Source organism: Pseudophryne corroboree, chromosome 4 (genome assembly GCF_028390025.1).
Source record: "Pseudophryne corroboree isolate aPseCor3 chromosome 4, aPseCor3.hap2, whole genome shotgun sequence".
Taxonomy (NCBI): domain Eukaryota; kingdom Metazoa; phylum Chordata; class Amphibia; order Anura; family Myobatrachidae; genus Pseudophryne; species Pseudophryne corroboree.
Genome location: NC_086447.1, coordinates 503,904,189 through 503,920,145, shown reverse-complemented (window position 1 = coordinate 503,920,145; position 15,957 = coordinate 503,904,189). Strand labels below are relative to the sequence as shown.

The 15,957-nt window shown below is 45.3% G+C and overlaps 1 protein-coding gene across 1 annotated transcript in view; it reads right to left on the bottom strand.

Annotated features, from left to right (window-relative positions):
* Nucleotides 1-10,687: 10,687 nt before the first annotated feature.
* Nucleotides 10,688-15,957, bottom strand: part of CALHM4 (calcium homeostasis modulator family member 4) — a 31,451-nt gene continuing 26,181 nt past the window's right edge. The window contains exon 2 of the mRNA XM_063917173.1: nt 10,688-11,510. Coding sequence (XP_063773243.1) covers nt 11,082-11,510 — 429 coding nt within the window. The 3' untranslated portion in view covers nt 10,688-11,081. The remainder of the gene's footprint in view (nt 11,511-15,957) is intronic.

Below are 15,957 nucleotides of genomic sequence, written 5' to 3'. Positions count from 1 at the left end.
AAGCCCAATCCACTCTGCACGCAGGTGAGTTCGCTTCTTCTCCCCTTAGTCCCTCGATGCAGTGAGCCTGTTGCCAGCAGGTCTCACTGAAAATAAAAAACCTAAAACTAAACTTTCACTAAGAAGCTCAGGAGAGCCCCTAGTGTGCACCCTTCTCGGCCGGGCACAAAAATCTAACTGAGGCTTGGAGGAGGGTCATGGGGGGAGGAGCCAGTGCACACCAGGTAGTCCTAAAGCTTTACTTTTGTGCCCAGTCTCCTGCGGAGCCGCTAATCCCCATGGTCCTTACGGAGTTCCCAGCATCCACTAGGACGTCAGAGAAATATCTTATTGCAAAATGTGTTTCTGGTTACAAGACACCATCTGCATGGGAATGCAACAGCAAAAGTTACACAAGTGATGCAGCTGCTATGGGCCGACTACCATATACATTTAAAGCATTTTTTTGTGTAATTTAACACCATTATGTATAAATTAGGGCCATTTGTGACTATTGAGATTACAGACATCCATGCACCTTTGAATTAAGGGTGAGTGTAACACTGCCATGACTGGAGATTATTCCTTTGGTAAGATCTGAGAACTCTGAGGATCTCCGTATCCTGAGGGTCTTCTGGTAGTGACCTCTGTACACCCGGGGTTGAGACTCATAGGGCGGTATTCAATTCTTTTCACCCCCTTCCACATCTGGCCTGTTTCTGCTGACGTGCGTGGTATAATCATCTCAGCTCCCTACCCCTGGGGTAGAGAGGGCGCCCAACCCTTTACGCAACTAAACCTGATTACTATGGGCGTGACATGCACAATAATGGGGATCACTTTAGATAGGAGATTGGACGTGCTATATCATTTGAACACTGCCATAGAACCTACCAGCAGGTCTTCATGCCTATAAGAGAAGCTTTTCCCATAAGACTAGATGCGCCTACTGGTACTGGGATGCCCACCAGGACTTACGCCACTGCCAGTAGTAGGAGCTCAACCCCTGAGTGACCTAAATCAATGAAGGTGGAAACGAGTACCAGAAATACACTACAGAGCAGAGCAGAGGTGGACAGGGCTAAGAGAAGGCAAACTATGAGACAGGGCTGAGACTGAGGTACAAGAGAAGGGGGAAAGTGACGGACTAGCAGGAGGTAATAACTGACTAACAGACAGGGTAATCTAACTAAAGCAGGCATGTCCAAACTGCGGCCCTCCAGCTGTTGTGTAACTACATATCCCAGCATGCCCTGACACAGTTTTTTTTTGTCAGAGAATGCTAAAGCTGTGTCAGGGCATGCTGGGATGTGTATTTTCTCATCAGCTGGAGGGTCGCAGTTTGGACATGCCTGAACTAAAGAGACAGACAAGGAACATATATCAACTGGTACATAAATAACAAGGAATGCTCCAGGCCAGTAGATGTTACTCCTGTCAACCGCAGTAACTAACACAAAGAAGCAATATTACGGTTTTGTGGTGATTAGACAGGGAGAGCAGAACAGATCTACAAAGAACACAGAATGCTCCAGGCCAATGGATGTTGCCCCTGGCAACCACAGTAACCGAAACAAAGGAGCATTATTACTGTTAGGAGGTGATTAGACAGGGAGAGCAGAACAGATATACAAAGAACACAAAATGCTCCAGGCCAATGGATGTTGCCCCTGGCAACCATTGTAACCAACACAGAGGAGCAATACTACTGTTGGTAGATAATAACAGTGGCAGGAGTGTTAGGTACTCAGGTGGTGATTGCTGTTTAATATCCAATGAATAATACAATGTAGACCTACCAACAGCACATGGAACAGAGGCGCAAACAATGAACTTGTTGCAGGAACAAACGATAGGAATTCTGCAAAGCTGCAGCTGAGGAAGAGAGGAATACAGTAAACACACAAAGCTAGGCTCCCACACAGAGGGTAAAGGACAGACAACAGGGGTTCTGCCAGGCTGCAGATGTGGAGGAATGTATTTATTATATTATCTATTACCAGTTATTTATATAGCGCACACATATTCTGTGGCGCTTTACAGACAATATTTGCCCATTTACAGTACATCAGTCCCTGCCCCAATGGAGCATACAATCTATATACCCTACCACATGTACATGCACACACATTCACTCTAGGGTTAATTTTGTTGGGATCCAGTTAACCTACCAGTATATTTTTAGATTGTGGGAGGAAACCCACGCAAGTACGGGGAGAATATACAAACTCCACACAGTTAGGCCCATGGTGGGAATTGAACCCATGACCTCAGTGCTGTGAGACAGTAATGCCAACCATTATATCATCCATACTGCCCGTATGGAAGATAGTAAATGTACAAGGCTAGGATTCCAACACAGAGGGACAAGGGCTCTCACTGCAACATACGGCCCATACACACGGTGAGATTTGGGCTATGCCCGGTTCTCACTATGCGACAGGGGCTAGGTCAGCATCGCAAGCACATAATGAGTGTACTTGCAATACTGACTATGGGGTATATTTACTAAAATTCGTATTTTCCCGACTGAGGTCAAAGTTCAATCACGAATGACATCGAAAGTGTAAAGTTGCAACTTTTTGAATTTATTACGACTAATTTACTAAGCTGCCGTATTCTGCATTTTCGTATTTACCGATGTCGATGTCATTCGTTTTTTTTTGCAGTGTTTTACGTGAGTGACTTGTAAAACACTGCCGACTTTAATACAATGAATCTCGGCCGGATCTGAGAGATCCGTGCTGGGCTTCATTGTGCACCTTTATTAAAAAATAAATCATTGTTAAAATAAAATAAAAAATTGCGTGGGGTCCCCCCTCCTAAGCCAAACCAGCCTCGGGCTCTTTGAGCCGGCCCTGGTTGAAAAAATATGGGGGGAAAAATGTCAGGGGTTCCCCCATATTTAAACAACCAGCACCGGGCTCTGCGCCTGGTCCTGGTTCCAAAAATACGGGGGACAAAAAGCGTAGGGGTCCCCCGTATTTCTGAAACCAGCACCGTGCTCCACTAGCCAGATACATAATGCCACAGCCGGGGGACACTTTTATCTAGGTCCCTGCAGCCCTGGCATTACATAACCAACTAGTCTCCCCTGGCCGGGGTACCCTGGAGGAGTGGGGACCCCTTCAATCAAGGGGTCCCCCCCTCCAGCCACCCAAGGGACAGGGGTGAAGCCCGAGGCTGTCCCCCCCATCCAAGGGCTGCGGATGGGGGGCTGATAGCCTTTTTGTCAAAAAATGAATATTGTTTTTAGTAGCAGTAATACAAGTCCCAGCAAGCCTCCCCCGCAAGCTGGTACTTGGAGAACCACAAGTACCAGCATGCGGTGGAAAACCGGGCCCGCTGGTACCTGTAGTACTACAACTAAAAAAATACCCCAATAAACACAGAAGACACACACCTTGAAAGTAAAAGTTTAATACATACATCCACACCTCCATATACACATACTTACCTATGTTCACACGAGGGTCGGTCCTCTTCTCCATGTAGAATCCATGGTGTACCTGTTGAAAAAATTATACTCACAAAATCCAGTGTAGATGGCTCCTCTTCTCAATTTGTAATCCTGGTACTTTGCAAAATAACAAAACGGACACCCAACCTCGCACTGAAAGGGGCCCCATGTTTTCACATGGGACCCCTTTCCCCGAATGCCAGGAACACCCCCTGACTTTTGTCTAAGAGGGTTCCATCAGCCAATCAGGGAACGTGGCGTTGACAGCGGTTGACCGAAAGTAACCTCACCGCTAACCACAAAGTTCCCACCATTGGTTACAATGGAGCGCATAGGCGCTACATTGTAACACTGCCGTGTGCTGCCTGTCATACACTACAGGAGCACACAGCCAATCAGGAGGATGCCACAACGTGGCGTTCCCTGATTGGCTGATGGAACGCTCTTAGACAAAAGTCAGGGGGTGTTCCTGGCATTCGGGGAAAGGGGTCCCATGTGAAAACATGGGGCCCCTTTCAGTGCGAGGTCGGGTGTCCGTTTTGTTATTTTGCAAAGTACCAGGATTACAAATTGAGAAGAAGAGGAGCCATCTACACTGGATTTTGTGAGTATAATTTTTTCAACAGGTACACATTATGGATTCTACATGGAGAAGAGGACCGACCCTCGTGTGAACATAGGTAAGTATGTGTATATGGAGGTGTGGATGTATGTATTAAACTTTTACTTTCAAGGTGTGTGTCTTCTGTTTTTATTGGGGTATTTTTTTAGTAGTAGTACTACTACAGGTACCAGCGGGCCCGGTTTTCCACTGCATGCTGGTACTTGTGGTTCTCCAAGTACCAGCTTGCGGGGGAGGCTTGCTGGGACTTGTAGTACTGCTACTAAAAACAATATTCATTTTTTGACAAAAAGGCTATCAGCCCCCCATCCGCAGTCCTTGGATGGGGGGGACAGCCTCAAGCTTCACCCCTGGCCCTTGGGTGGCTGAAGGGGGGGGACCCCTTGATTGAATGGGTCCCCACTCCTCCAGGGTACCCCGTCCAGGGGTGACTAGTTGGTTATGTAATGCCAGGGCCGCAGGGACCTAGATAAAAGTGTCCCTCGGCTGTGGCATTATGTATCTGACTAGTGGAGCCCGGTGCTGGTTTCAGAAATACAGGGGACACCTACGATTTTTGTCCCCCGTATTTTTGGAACCAGGACCAGGCGCAGAGCCCGGTGCTGGTTGTTTAAATATGGGGGAACCCCTATCATTTTTTTCCCCATATTTTTTCAACCAGGGCTGGCTCAAAGAGCCCGAGGCTGGTTTTTCTTAGGAGGGGGGACCCCACGCATTTTTTTTTTTTTAAATAACACTTTCCCACCCCTTCCCACTGAAAAACATGCACGGATCTCATGGATCCGTGCATGCCTATCCGAACACGGTAAAAAAAAGCAGGTCTGTTTTTTTTTAGCACTTTTTCACGAATTGTATTTCAGCACGGCAGTGTTTGGCTATTGTCGGCAGTGTTTGTGATTTGCACTTTTTAGTAAATGACCGATTTCTACCAAATTGCAGGCGTATTTGACCGATGGTGTATTGATTCGTAATTTTTTCCTAGGACTTCCAAAATAATACGAATGCCCTCTTCACTGCCGTGATTTGAGTATAGTAAATTCCCGAGATGACACTTTGAAGAAAAAACATCATCTCGGTCAACATCGGGACCTTAGTAAATATACCCCTATGTGCGATTTTGGCTGAGTGTCAATTTTGACTATCTTTTCTACGAGATAGTCAAAATTTACTTGCCTGCACAGTTTATCTAGTCTTGCGATGCTGACCGCGCAGGACCGCGCATCGGCATCGAGTCGGGATCGCAAGGTGACTTTCACCTTGCGATCTACACTAACTTTTCTTAGGATTTTGACTATATAGTCAAAATCGTAAGAAAATATCTCACAGTGTGTAGACATCATAAGCTCTATGACCAGCAAGCAGTGCAAGGCAGATTCAGGAGATAGAGGGAACAGGAGCCAATCACCAGACTCCTGCAGCCAAGCATCCAAAGATCACTAATCCCATGCATTTGCTACAGCAATTAAGCAGACAGAATAGAGCTGCAGACAGCACATGTAACAAAGACAAGTATACAGTTTGTTACACATTTATGCAAACAATTATAATAATGTGAGCATAGACAAAATTGTAGGAACTCACCAGGCCGTGGCTGACATTCCAGTCATGGAGGGCCTGGACTACTTCAGCTGGTTTGATAGCACGCACCTGCTCTTCATATTCCAAATAGCCGATCTGGAGAGGGGACCCACCACCGATCTGCCATGCAGTCTTCATCTCCTCAGCCATCTTGCTTTTCACTCGCCTTTTTATGTCAATGAACCTTTTAGTGCAGGGCTTAATATCCCTCCAATGGCATTGACAGCCTGCACTACACTATTCCATATGTGATTTTTCCTGTGCCCTGCAGTTCTTGCAGCCAGCCTTCCATAGAACACTTCATAGTGCTTAATGAATGCATTCATAAGGGCCATATTACCATAATTAACACTGATATTGCACCCTGCTATGGTCTTTGTAGGCTGGCTAGAATGCTGCTCTGACTCAATCTCCACCCCTCCCTTGCTGTGTCTTCCTCCCCTAGCTCAGCCTCTGCCTACATCTCATCCTCCCTACTTCTCTTCCCCTCCATAGGAACACTAAATTTATGACACAGACAAAAAAATAAGACAAACACATAAAACGAAAAAGTACTCTAACAGTGAGCACACTATCCGGAAATATACCCCAGACACATACATACAGAAATAATAGACAACTGACAAAAATTAAGACAAATTTTAAAAAGACACTAGACAACAAATAAAAAAGACAAGACATATTGCAGCAAATATTACCAACCTAGAAATCCTCCAAAAACTCTCCTCTAGCCTAGTGAAAACTCCTGCCATCTGAAGTAACTACCGTGCACATTTGGATTGTTTGGGACGTCTTTATAAGGGCTTTCTGATGACAAAGTTGTATGTGCAGTGTGCTTGCTTCTATCAGCAGGAAACGCTAGGAAGTGTATTTTTGGTTTCTGTACATTATCATCACATTCAGACTTCTATTTGCCTGCAGAGTCTATCACAAAGGGGAAATCCGTTTGGGTTTTACACAGAAAAAATACAATTGATATCGCAGGCGATTTTTAATTGATGCTCAAATATGGGGCCGATATTCCGGCCAAACTTGTAAGTTTTTTTTAAAGCGCAATCATTTACAAGTCAAAATCAGTCTCGGAGCTCTGGCCGTCTCGCACTGCATTACTTTCGGCCCCATGATGGATAGTAAATACTGTTTTTAAAACTTGCAAACCGCCAGCTATGTTCAGGGATTTGCAATAGAAGCTAAGTACAGTTCTTAGTAAATTTACCTCTTGGAGAGAAATAAAAAATATTTGCTCAAAGCAGCCAATCGGCTTCCAGCTGTCATTTATCTAGCATAGTCTTTGAAATGACAGGAGCTGATTGGTTGCTTTGGGTAACTACTCTTCTTTTTCACTCTGCAATGTACAGTATTTGTGTAAAATGGGCTTTTACTACTTCATATGAGCATGAAAAATGCATATTTCTCTCTATGCATAGAGAGGTGAAAAGGTAGATGCAAGAGTGTTTCACACCAGTTTTGTAGCATGTAGAGGTGAAAGCACCAGCAAATAGGCCTGTCAGGAGGTGTATTAGTTGTGAGTGCTCTACATCTACTGTAAGACAGCCTACATGCTTATAAATAATAATAATAATAATAATGTGAAAAAGCGCGACCACGCCCTTACAGGAACAACAAGATACATTTGTTAATCAGAGCACAGGCAAAGCCTATCTGATTTGTTTGATGTGGCTAAACATTGACGTACAAGGACACACATTTATACAATGTACTTTATTCATACTATATATGAATGAAGCATATTTGTGTGTGTATATATATATATATATATATATATATATATAGAGTGTGTGTGTGTGTGTGTGTGTGTGTGTGTGTGTGTGTGTGTGTGTGTGTGTGTGTGTGTGTGTATATATATATATTGTATGGAAAGCCCGGCACTCCCACAGCTGGCTACATGCCCTGGTGCCCTCAGAAGGGTATGAACACAGAAATGAACAAACTGCGGCACTCGGGGACTGATAGAAGAATCAATGTATTAAGCAATACAAGATATCCATCGACGTTTCAGGGAATTCAACCCCTTTCTCAAGATGTGCAAGTGTCAAATATATATATATATATATAAAACAGAAAATTCGGCACTCACCATAGCAAGCTCACTTATCCTCACAACATCAATATATAAATGATGGGGGTTTAGTAAGTGAATTGGCCAATGCACGGAAGCCTGCAAACCGCTCGCCAAGGTACCCCACCTTCTTGCAGGTCCTACACTATCACAGAGTCTTAAAAATTAAAACCTGGCAACTGTATCACACATAATATAACTGCAAATATGCCCACTAGGTTTAATGTGTACCTGCCACATACCTTATGGCTTTTAAAGGTACACTAGTCACCTGACACTGGCTGATAAATTACTAAGGAGCAGTTGACACAGGTTTAGAGCAATTGAGTTTATATAGGGGTGCATGAAAAAGCTTGTGGCCACAGTTAACATGCACCCCACCCTATGAGTGGTGAGTGCAGACATTGCACCCCGCTTCTGGTGTGGCGAGTGCTGTAGTTTTATATTTGTTTGTATATATATATATATAGTGTAGATTGGACAGCACTCAGTGGCTAAATAAGGTCCTTGTCTAATAATGTTCTTTATACATAAACATTCAGAAACATTCCCACCAATGTTTCAGTGAGGCGCAGAGCACTTTTCACAGGGTGTGCTTATGCAGAGGTATAAGCTCAGTCCCTGAGTGCCGTCCAATCTACACTACATATGTTTGCAGGAAGCCATGTTCTACATGACTAGGACTATTAGGGCAAATTGGAGTTTTGAGTATTTATAGTCTGTTTCATTTTTTACATACACCCAGTGATCGAAGTGGGCCGAAGTATGGCATACCGGAACTTCTTTGAGCACTGAGTTTGAAGACCCCTGCCACCGCATCGAGCTCTCACTTCTATGACCGCGGTGCTACTATTTCAAATCTGCCGCGGACCGGCAGCCAAGGATGAGTGGTGATTGGCTGTCGGTCCGCGCCAGATTTGAAATAGTAGCGCCACGATCATAGAAGCCGCAGTGCTGCACCAAAGGGCGCCAACCACAGCCTCCTCCTCAGTTTGCACCGCCGCTGCCCTCTGCCTCCTCCTCCGCTACACTGCCGCTGCCCTCAGCCTCCTCTGCCGCCCCGCCTCCACCCTGAGTCTTTCTCTGCACCTCCGCCAATGCCCACAGCATCCTCCTCCGCACCACCTCCGAGACCACAGCCTCCTCCGCCCGCGCCAACCACAGCCTCCTCATCCACCGCACCATAGACCACAGCACCCTCAGCACCGCCGCTGCTAAATAGGTCATCTTACCCTGCTGCCTTTTCCCTCTCCCTAGTCCCTACTGTATGCCCTTGCTGTCCCTCTCTCTGTCACTCTCCCTGCCCTTATGTCCCTGCTGTCACTTTCCCTGCCCCTTTGTCACTGTTCCTATGTCCCTGCTGTCACTTTCCCTGTCCCTCTGTCACTCTCCCTGTCCATTCCATGTGGCATAATGTGAATTTCGGCTCATTCTGTGTGCTATAGTGTGAATTTCGGCGCATACTAAGTGGTATAATGTAAATTTTGGCTTATACTGTGTGGTTTAATGTGAAACGGGCACCAGTACTAGATATAAGGGGTCCTACTATTGTGGTGCATAATGTGTATAAGGGGTATTTGGTGTGGTAAACTACACTGAGGGACACGCCCCCCTTTGAGTGGCCATGCCCAAAACTACAACCTTCACTTTTCCGTACTCCCACTTCAAAATTTCCACTTCGACCACTGCATACACCAGTTATCATAATGACACTGATAATGATGTGGCGTCTATCCATCTACAGGATTATATGAACATAACTTACAATATGTGCTGCTAGGCACACTATGTAAATATGTTTATTTTGTATCAGATGCAAATGCGGTTGCCCAGTTCTGGATAACTACACTCCCCCGCCCCCCCAAAATAATAAAATAAAATAAATCTTTCTGACCTAGCTCCATGTAAGAAATCAGGGATTCCCCTTACACAGGGCCCTGTACCATGAACTGTACTTAGCAGGCATAACAGCTGCAGTATGCTACTGCTAATGGTACAGGGGATCTCAACCATCTAGTCCTCTTCAATACACCTGAATAAAAGCACAAATGCTTGACGTCAAATCCATGGATAACTGCCAATTCACTGTGAGCTGCAGGACCATACAGCTCTCACCTTTAGATAAGGGGTTAGCTGCAGAGTATTATTTGTGGCCATTTATTATGTTTGCAAATGTACAGAGTTACTTTGTGTATAATGTCCTATATCTTTCATATGATATTTATCATTAAATTGCATTCACAGTTAGTGGATACTTGTATGTGCTAAAAACAGTAATATAGTACTTTGCATTGAGTAATAGGCCCTACACACTGAGCGATAAGACTGAAAGATATGAACGATCTCATTCATTAATGAACGAGAACTCATTCATATCGTTCAGTGTGTAGGCACCAATGATGAACGATGCACGGCCCTGTGCTCGTTCATCGTTGGTGCCGGGTCACTTATACATGTATGCCAATATGGACAATCTCGTCCATATTAGCATGCAGGGCTATGGGGCCGCAGAAAATGAAGAAACTTCAGTCCCACCGTCACTCCCCCCCGGCCGCCGGGTCGCCCGTATCGGCCGTCGGGCACCTCGGCGGCACATCACCGGGTGTGTAGGGCCTATAAGTGAAAAAGAGGAAAAACTGCAAGCTTTTGGGATCCTGGAACCACTCAATACGGTATGTTTTAGGCAGACGTATCAAATTTTTACATTTAACGTTAATGCAAACTGGTATCCAATACCTCATGTATTTTGTTGAGTAATTTAGTTTTTTTTATTCATTTTGACTTTGACTAAGGTCTGAGCACCTTTTGTTTATTTACATTCTTTTCTTAAGTTTCCGATCTTGACGTGGATGGGGATACAATAACCTGTAGCCAATAAGATAATCAGAATGCTTATGGAAATACAGGATGTTTCAGGTGATATGGACCTTTTCCAAATTAAATGTAAAAAAAATCTATGTCAGACTGCTTAGTTTTAACATGACATTTTAATTTTTATTAACGGACAGTACCATTAGTCACCAGCATTTTTCACAAGATATGTTATTTGTTTCAGCACTATGAGAAGGGGTCTGGTAATAACAGAGACCAACATGTACTGGTAGTAAAGGGACCTCGCATATGACTTGTCACCTCAGTCTGCTCCCGGCTCTACCCCCTCTCTATCTGCGGCACGGCCTAGTCCACCGCATCCCTTGTTAGTCATGAACAATTTTGCACTATCAACATCCCAACTGACTAAAGAAACAAAGTGATATTTACAGCATGTGTTATGTTTACTCTATGTAGAAAAATTCATGGGTATGACATTTTCGACTCACTGAGCAATCAGTTAACAAGTACAGTAATTGATATAAGGTAATTTATACAGATACAAGTGAAGGTGTATTTACACTTTTTACAGGGACTTGTTCTACATCTATAGGAATAAATTTTCCATCTGTTGGATCCTCATCTACCCATGCATGCAGAAGACTGTAATGACAATAATCCTGATTGACCACCTTTAACAAGTCAAGTCCAGAGACTGCTTTCCAGTCCAAGCGTGATGGGATACGGATTTCAGAAATGTTTTTACTGCCGGGTGAGAATCCAAAGAACTTCTTGATGTTCTGCATGGCAAAAGTCTTTGAGTGTTGATCTGCTGCTTGCTCAAAGAGAGCCTGCTCATTATTGACATAGCTGGTCCAGTATCTCAGATGAAGGTAAGTGAGAGGAGAACAGCACCTTGCCACACACAGGACTATGAAGAATATGATGGCCACTGTTGCTATCAAAAGCCATCCACTGACCTAAAAGGGATAACATTGGAGAACACATAGACTGTCATTTACTTTGACATTGCAGTGAAAAAATTCCAAAATTACTTGTCACTTCTCAGTTATAAACTACTTGTAACTCATTATGCATAATTATATTTCAGGCAGCAAATAATTACTTTAAAAGAAAACGCTGAAATGGGCTATACACTTGGAGTAACACCCCTGGAGTCTAGATATACTAAAGGCAGCAAGAAACTCATTATCTCTGCTGCTATCGAAAAAACATCCTCCAGCACTGGATTCATCCCAACCCTCCTATCTTGTCTCTATTTCAAGAAAAAAAAATTTCCTGCACCCTAGCCTCCACACCATAATAATGCTAAGGTGCAGAAGTTTTTGGAACTATGGGCAGGCTTAGCTGGTTTAAATCAAAGGGGTTTTGAAAAAAAAAAATGCTCTGGTTTTTTTTTTATTAAGCTGCCGTGGCGTCTTAAAAAGCCTAATATACAAAAAAAATTGTGTTTTTACTCAAAATGTGTAAAGCCAGTGGCATGTCTAGTGCTGATGCTTAACTTCTCCTTTTTTGTGCGCGTGTTTCTCTGAAAAGTGCTTTTGCATTTTCCATTTTGTATTACTATTCAGATTTATGTAATTATAATAAGTAATAAGAAGGACTAATGTTTAAAAATAGGATTTTAATACCTACCGGTAAATCATTTTCTCTTAGTCCGTAGAGGATGCTGGGGATGCTTCAAGAACCATGGGGTATAGACGGGATCCGCATGAGACATGGGCACACTATAAGACTTTGAATAGGTGTGAACTGGCTCCTCCCTCTGTGCCTGTCCCCCAGACTCCAGTTATAGGAACTGTGCCCAGGGAGACGGACATTTCGAGGAAAAGGATTTATTTAATTATTTTAAACTAAGGTGAGATACAGACCAGCTCACACCTCAAACACGCCGTACAACATGGCATTCAGCAACAACGCATGCAACGGCATGACTAACAACAGTCACAGACTGACTGAACGCAACGCAACATGAGCGTAACTGTAACCAAACTGCAGATACAGCCCGCACTGGGACGGGCGCCCAGCATCCTCTACGGACTAAGAGAAAAGGATTTACCGGTAGGTATTAAAATCCTATTTTCTCATACGTCCTAGAGGATGCTGGGGATGCTTCAAGAACCATGGGATTTATACCAAAGCTCTAGAACGGGCGGGAGAGTGCGGATGACTCTGCAGCACCGATTTACCAAACAAGAGGTCCTCCTCAGCCAGGGTATCAAACTTGTAAAACTTCGCAAAGGTGTTTGAACCCGACCAAGTAGCAGCTCGGCAAAGTTGTAACGCCGAGACTCCCCGGGCAGCCGCCCCCCAGGATGAGCCCACCTTTCTGGTAGAATGGGCTTTCACCGACTTCGGTAACGGCAATCCTGCCGTAGAATGAACCTGCTGAATCGTATTACAAATCCAGCGTGCAATAGTCTGCTTAGAAGCAGGAGCCCCAGTCTTGTTGGGAGCCCACAGGACAAACAGAGCCTCTGTTTTCCTAATCTGCGCCGTTCTGGCGACATAGATCTTCAAAGCTCTGACCACATCGAGAGACTTTGACTCCGCCAAGGCGTCAGTAGCCACTGGCATCACAATTGGCTGGTTAACATGAAATGATGAAACCACTTTTGGCAGAAATTGCTGACGAGTTCTTAACTCCGCTCTATCAACATGGAAAATCAAATAGGGGCTTTTGTGAGACAAAGCCGCCAACTCAGACACTCGCCTTGCAGATGCCAAGGCCAACAACATGACCACTTTCCAAGTAAGGAATTTTAACTCAACCTTGCGCAAAGGTTCAAACCAATGTGATTGCAAGAATTGCAACACCACATTAAGGTCCCATGGTGCCACTGGGGGCACAAAGGGAGGTTGGATGTGCAGCACGCCTTTTACGAAGGTCTGAACTTCTGGAAGGGAGGCCAATTCTTTTTGAAAAAAGATTGACAAGGCTGAAATCTGTACTTTAATAGAGCCTAACTTTAGGCCCGCATCCACACCTGCTTGTAGGAAATGGAGCAAACGCCCCAGGTGAAATTCTTCCGTAGGAGCCTTCTGGATTCACACCAAGACACATATTTTCTCCAAATACGGTGGTAATGCTTTGCCGTTACTTCTTTTCTAGCCTGAAGAAGTGCAGGAATGACTTCACTGGCAATACCCTTTTGGGCTAGGATTTGGCGTTCAACCGCCACGCCGTCAAACGCAGCCGTGGTAAGTCCTGATACACGCACAGCCCCTGTTGTAACAGGTCCTGCCGAAGAGGAAGAGGCCAGGGATCTTCCATGAGCAACTCCTGATCTGGATCTGGATACCAGGCCCTTTTTGGCCAATCCGGAACAATGAGGATCGCCTGAAACTTTGTTCTTCTTATAATTTTTATCACCTTTGGAATGAGTGTAAGTGGAGGGAACACAGAGACCGACTGAAACACCCACGGTGTCACTAGGGCGTCCACCGCTATCGCTTGAGGGTCCCTTGACCTGGAACAATATCTCTGAAGTTTCTTGTTGAGGCGGGACGCCATCATGTCCACTTGAGGAACTCCCCAACGACTTGTCACTTCTGCAAAGACCTCTTGATGAAGACCCCACTCTCCTGGATGGAGATCGTGTCTGCTGAGGAAGTCTGCTTCCCAGTTGGCCACTCCTGGAATGAAGACCGCTGACAGAGCGCTGGCATGTCGTTCCGCCCAGCGAAGAATCTTAGTGGCCTTGGCCATCGCCGCTCTGCTCTTTATACCGCCTTGGCGGTTTATGTACGCCCCTGCTGTCACGTTGTCTGACTGAATCAAGACCGGCAGACCCCGAAGAAGATGTTCAGCTTGCAGTATACCGTTGTAGATGGCTCTTAATTCCAGAATGTTTATGTGTAGACAAGCTTCCTTGCCTGACCACTTTACCTGAAAATTTCTTCCCTGTGTGACTGCTCCCCAGCCTCGGAGGCTTGCAACTGTGGTCACCAGGATCCAATCCTGAATCCCGTACCTGCGTCCCTCCAGAAGGTGAGAACTGTGCAGCCACCACAGAAGGGAAATTCTGGTCCTGGGAGATAAAATTATTTTCTGGTGCATGTCCAGGTGAGACCCGGACCACTGGTCCAGCAGGTTCCACTGAAACACCCTGGCATGGAACCTGCCATATGGAATGGCCTCGTAGGCCGCCACCATCTTCCCCAGCAACTGAGTGCAGTGAAGAACTGACACCTTTGCCGGTTTCAGAACCTGTTTTACCATGTTCTGTATTTCCACAGCTTTTTCCACTGGAAGAAAAACTCTCTGCAATTCTGTATCCAGAATCATACCCAGGAACGACAGCCGTGTCGTCGGATCCAACTGTGATTTTGGCAAATTTAGGAGCCAACCGTGTTGTTGCAGAATCGTCAGTGAAATGGCAACATTCTTCCAACAATTGCTCCTTGGACCTCGCCTTTATCAGAAGATCGTCCAAGTACGGGATAATTGTGATACCCTGCTTGCGCAGGAGAACCATCATTTCCGCCATTACTTTGGTGAAAATCCTCGGAGCCGTCGACAGACCAAACGGCAACGTCTGAAATTGGTAATGACAATCCTGCACAGCAAATCTCAGGTAAGCCTGATGTGGACGATATATGGCGTCGTGTAAGTAGGCATCTTTTATGTCGACCGACACCATAAAATCACCCTCTTCCAGACTGGAGATCACGGCTCGTAGAGACTCCATCTTGAACTTGAATCTTTTCAGAAAGAAATTGAGAGATTTTAGGTTTAGAATCGGTCTGATTGAGCCTTCCGGCTTCGGGACAACAAACAGGCTCGAATAAAAGCCTTCCCCCTGTTGAGACGGGGGTACCGTGACAATCACTTGATTTTGACACAACTTTAGTATCGCAGCGCTTACTATCTCTCTTTCTGGAAGAGAAGCAGGCAAGGCCGATTTGAAAAATCGGTGAGGGGGCACGTCTTGAAACTCTAACTTGTACCCCTGGGTTACAATGTCTACTATCCAGGGATCCAGGTCCGAGTGTACCCAGACGTGGCTGAAGAGCTTGAGACGTGCCCCCACTGGTGTGGACTCCCACAAAGGAGCCCCAGCGTCATGCGGTGGATTTGGTAGAAGCCGGAGAGGACTTCTGCTCCTGGGAACTTGCCACAGCCTGTGACCTTTTCCCTGACCTCTCCCCCTTGCAGCAAGGAAGGAGGACCCACGTCCTTTTTTGAATCTATTGGGCCGAAAGGACTGCATCTGATAGTGAAGCGATTTCTTCTGCTGCGCAAGGACATAAGGTAAAAATTAAGACTTACCCGCGGTAGCCGTAAACACCAGGCCAGTGAGGCCGTCGCCAAACAAAACCCTACTGTTAAACGGTAGAGCCTCCATCGCCTTCTTAAAGTCAGCATCAGCATTCCATTGATGTAACCACAACGCTTTCCTTGCA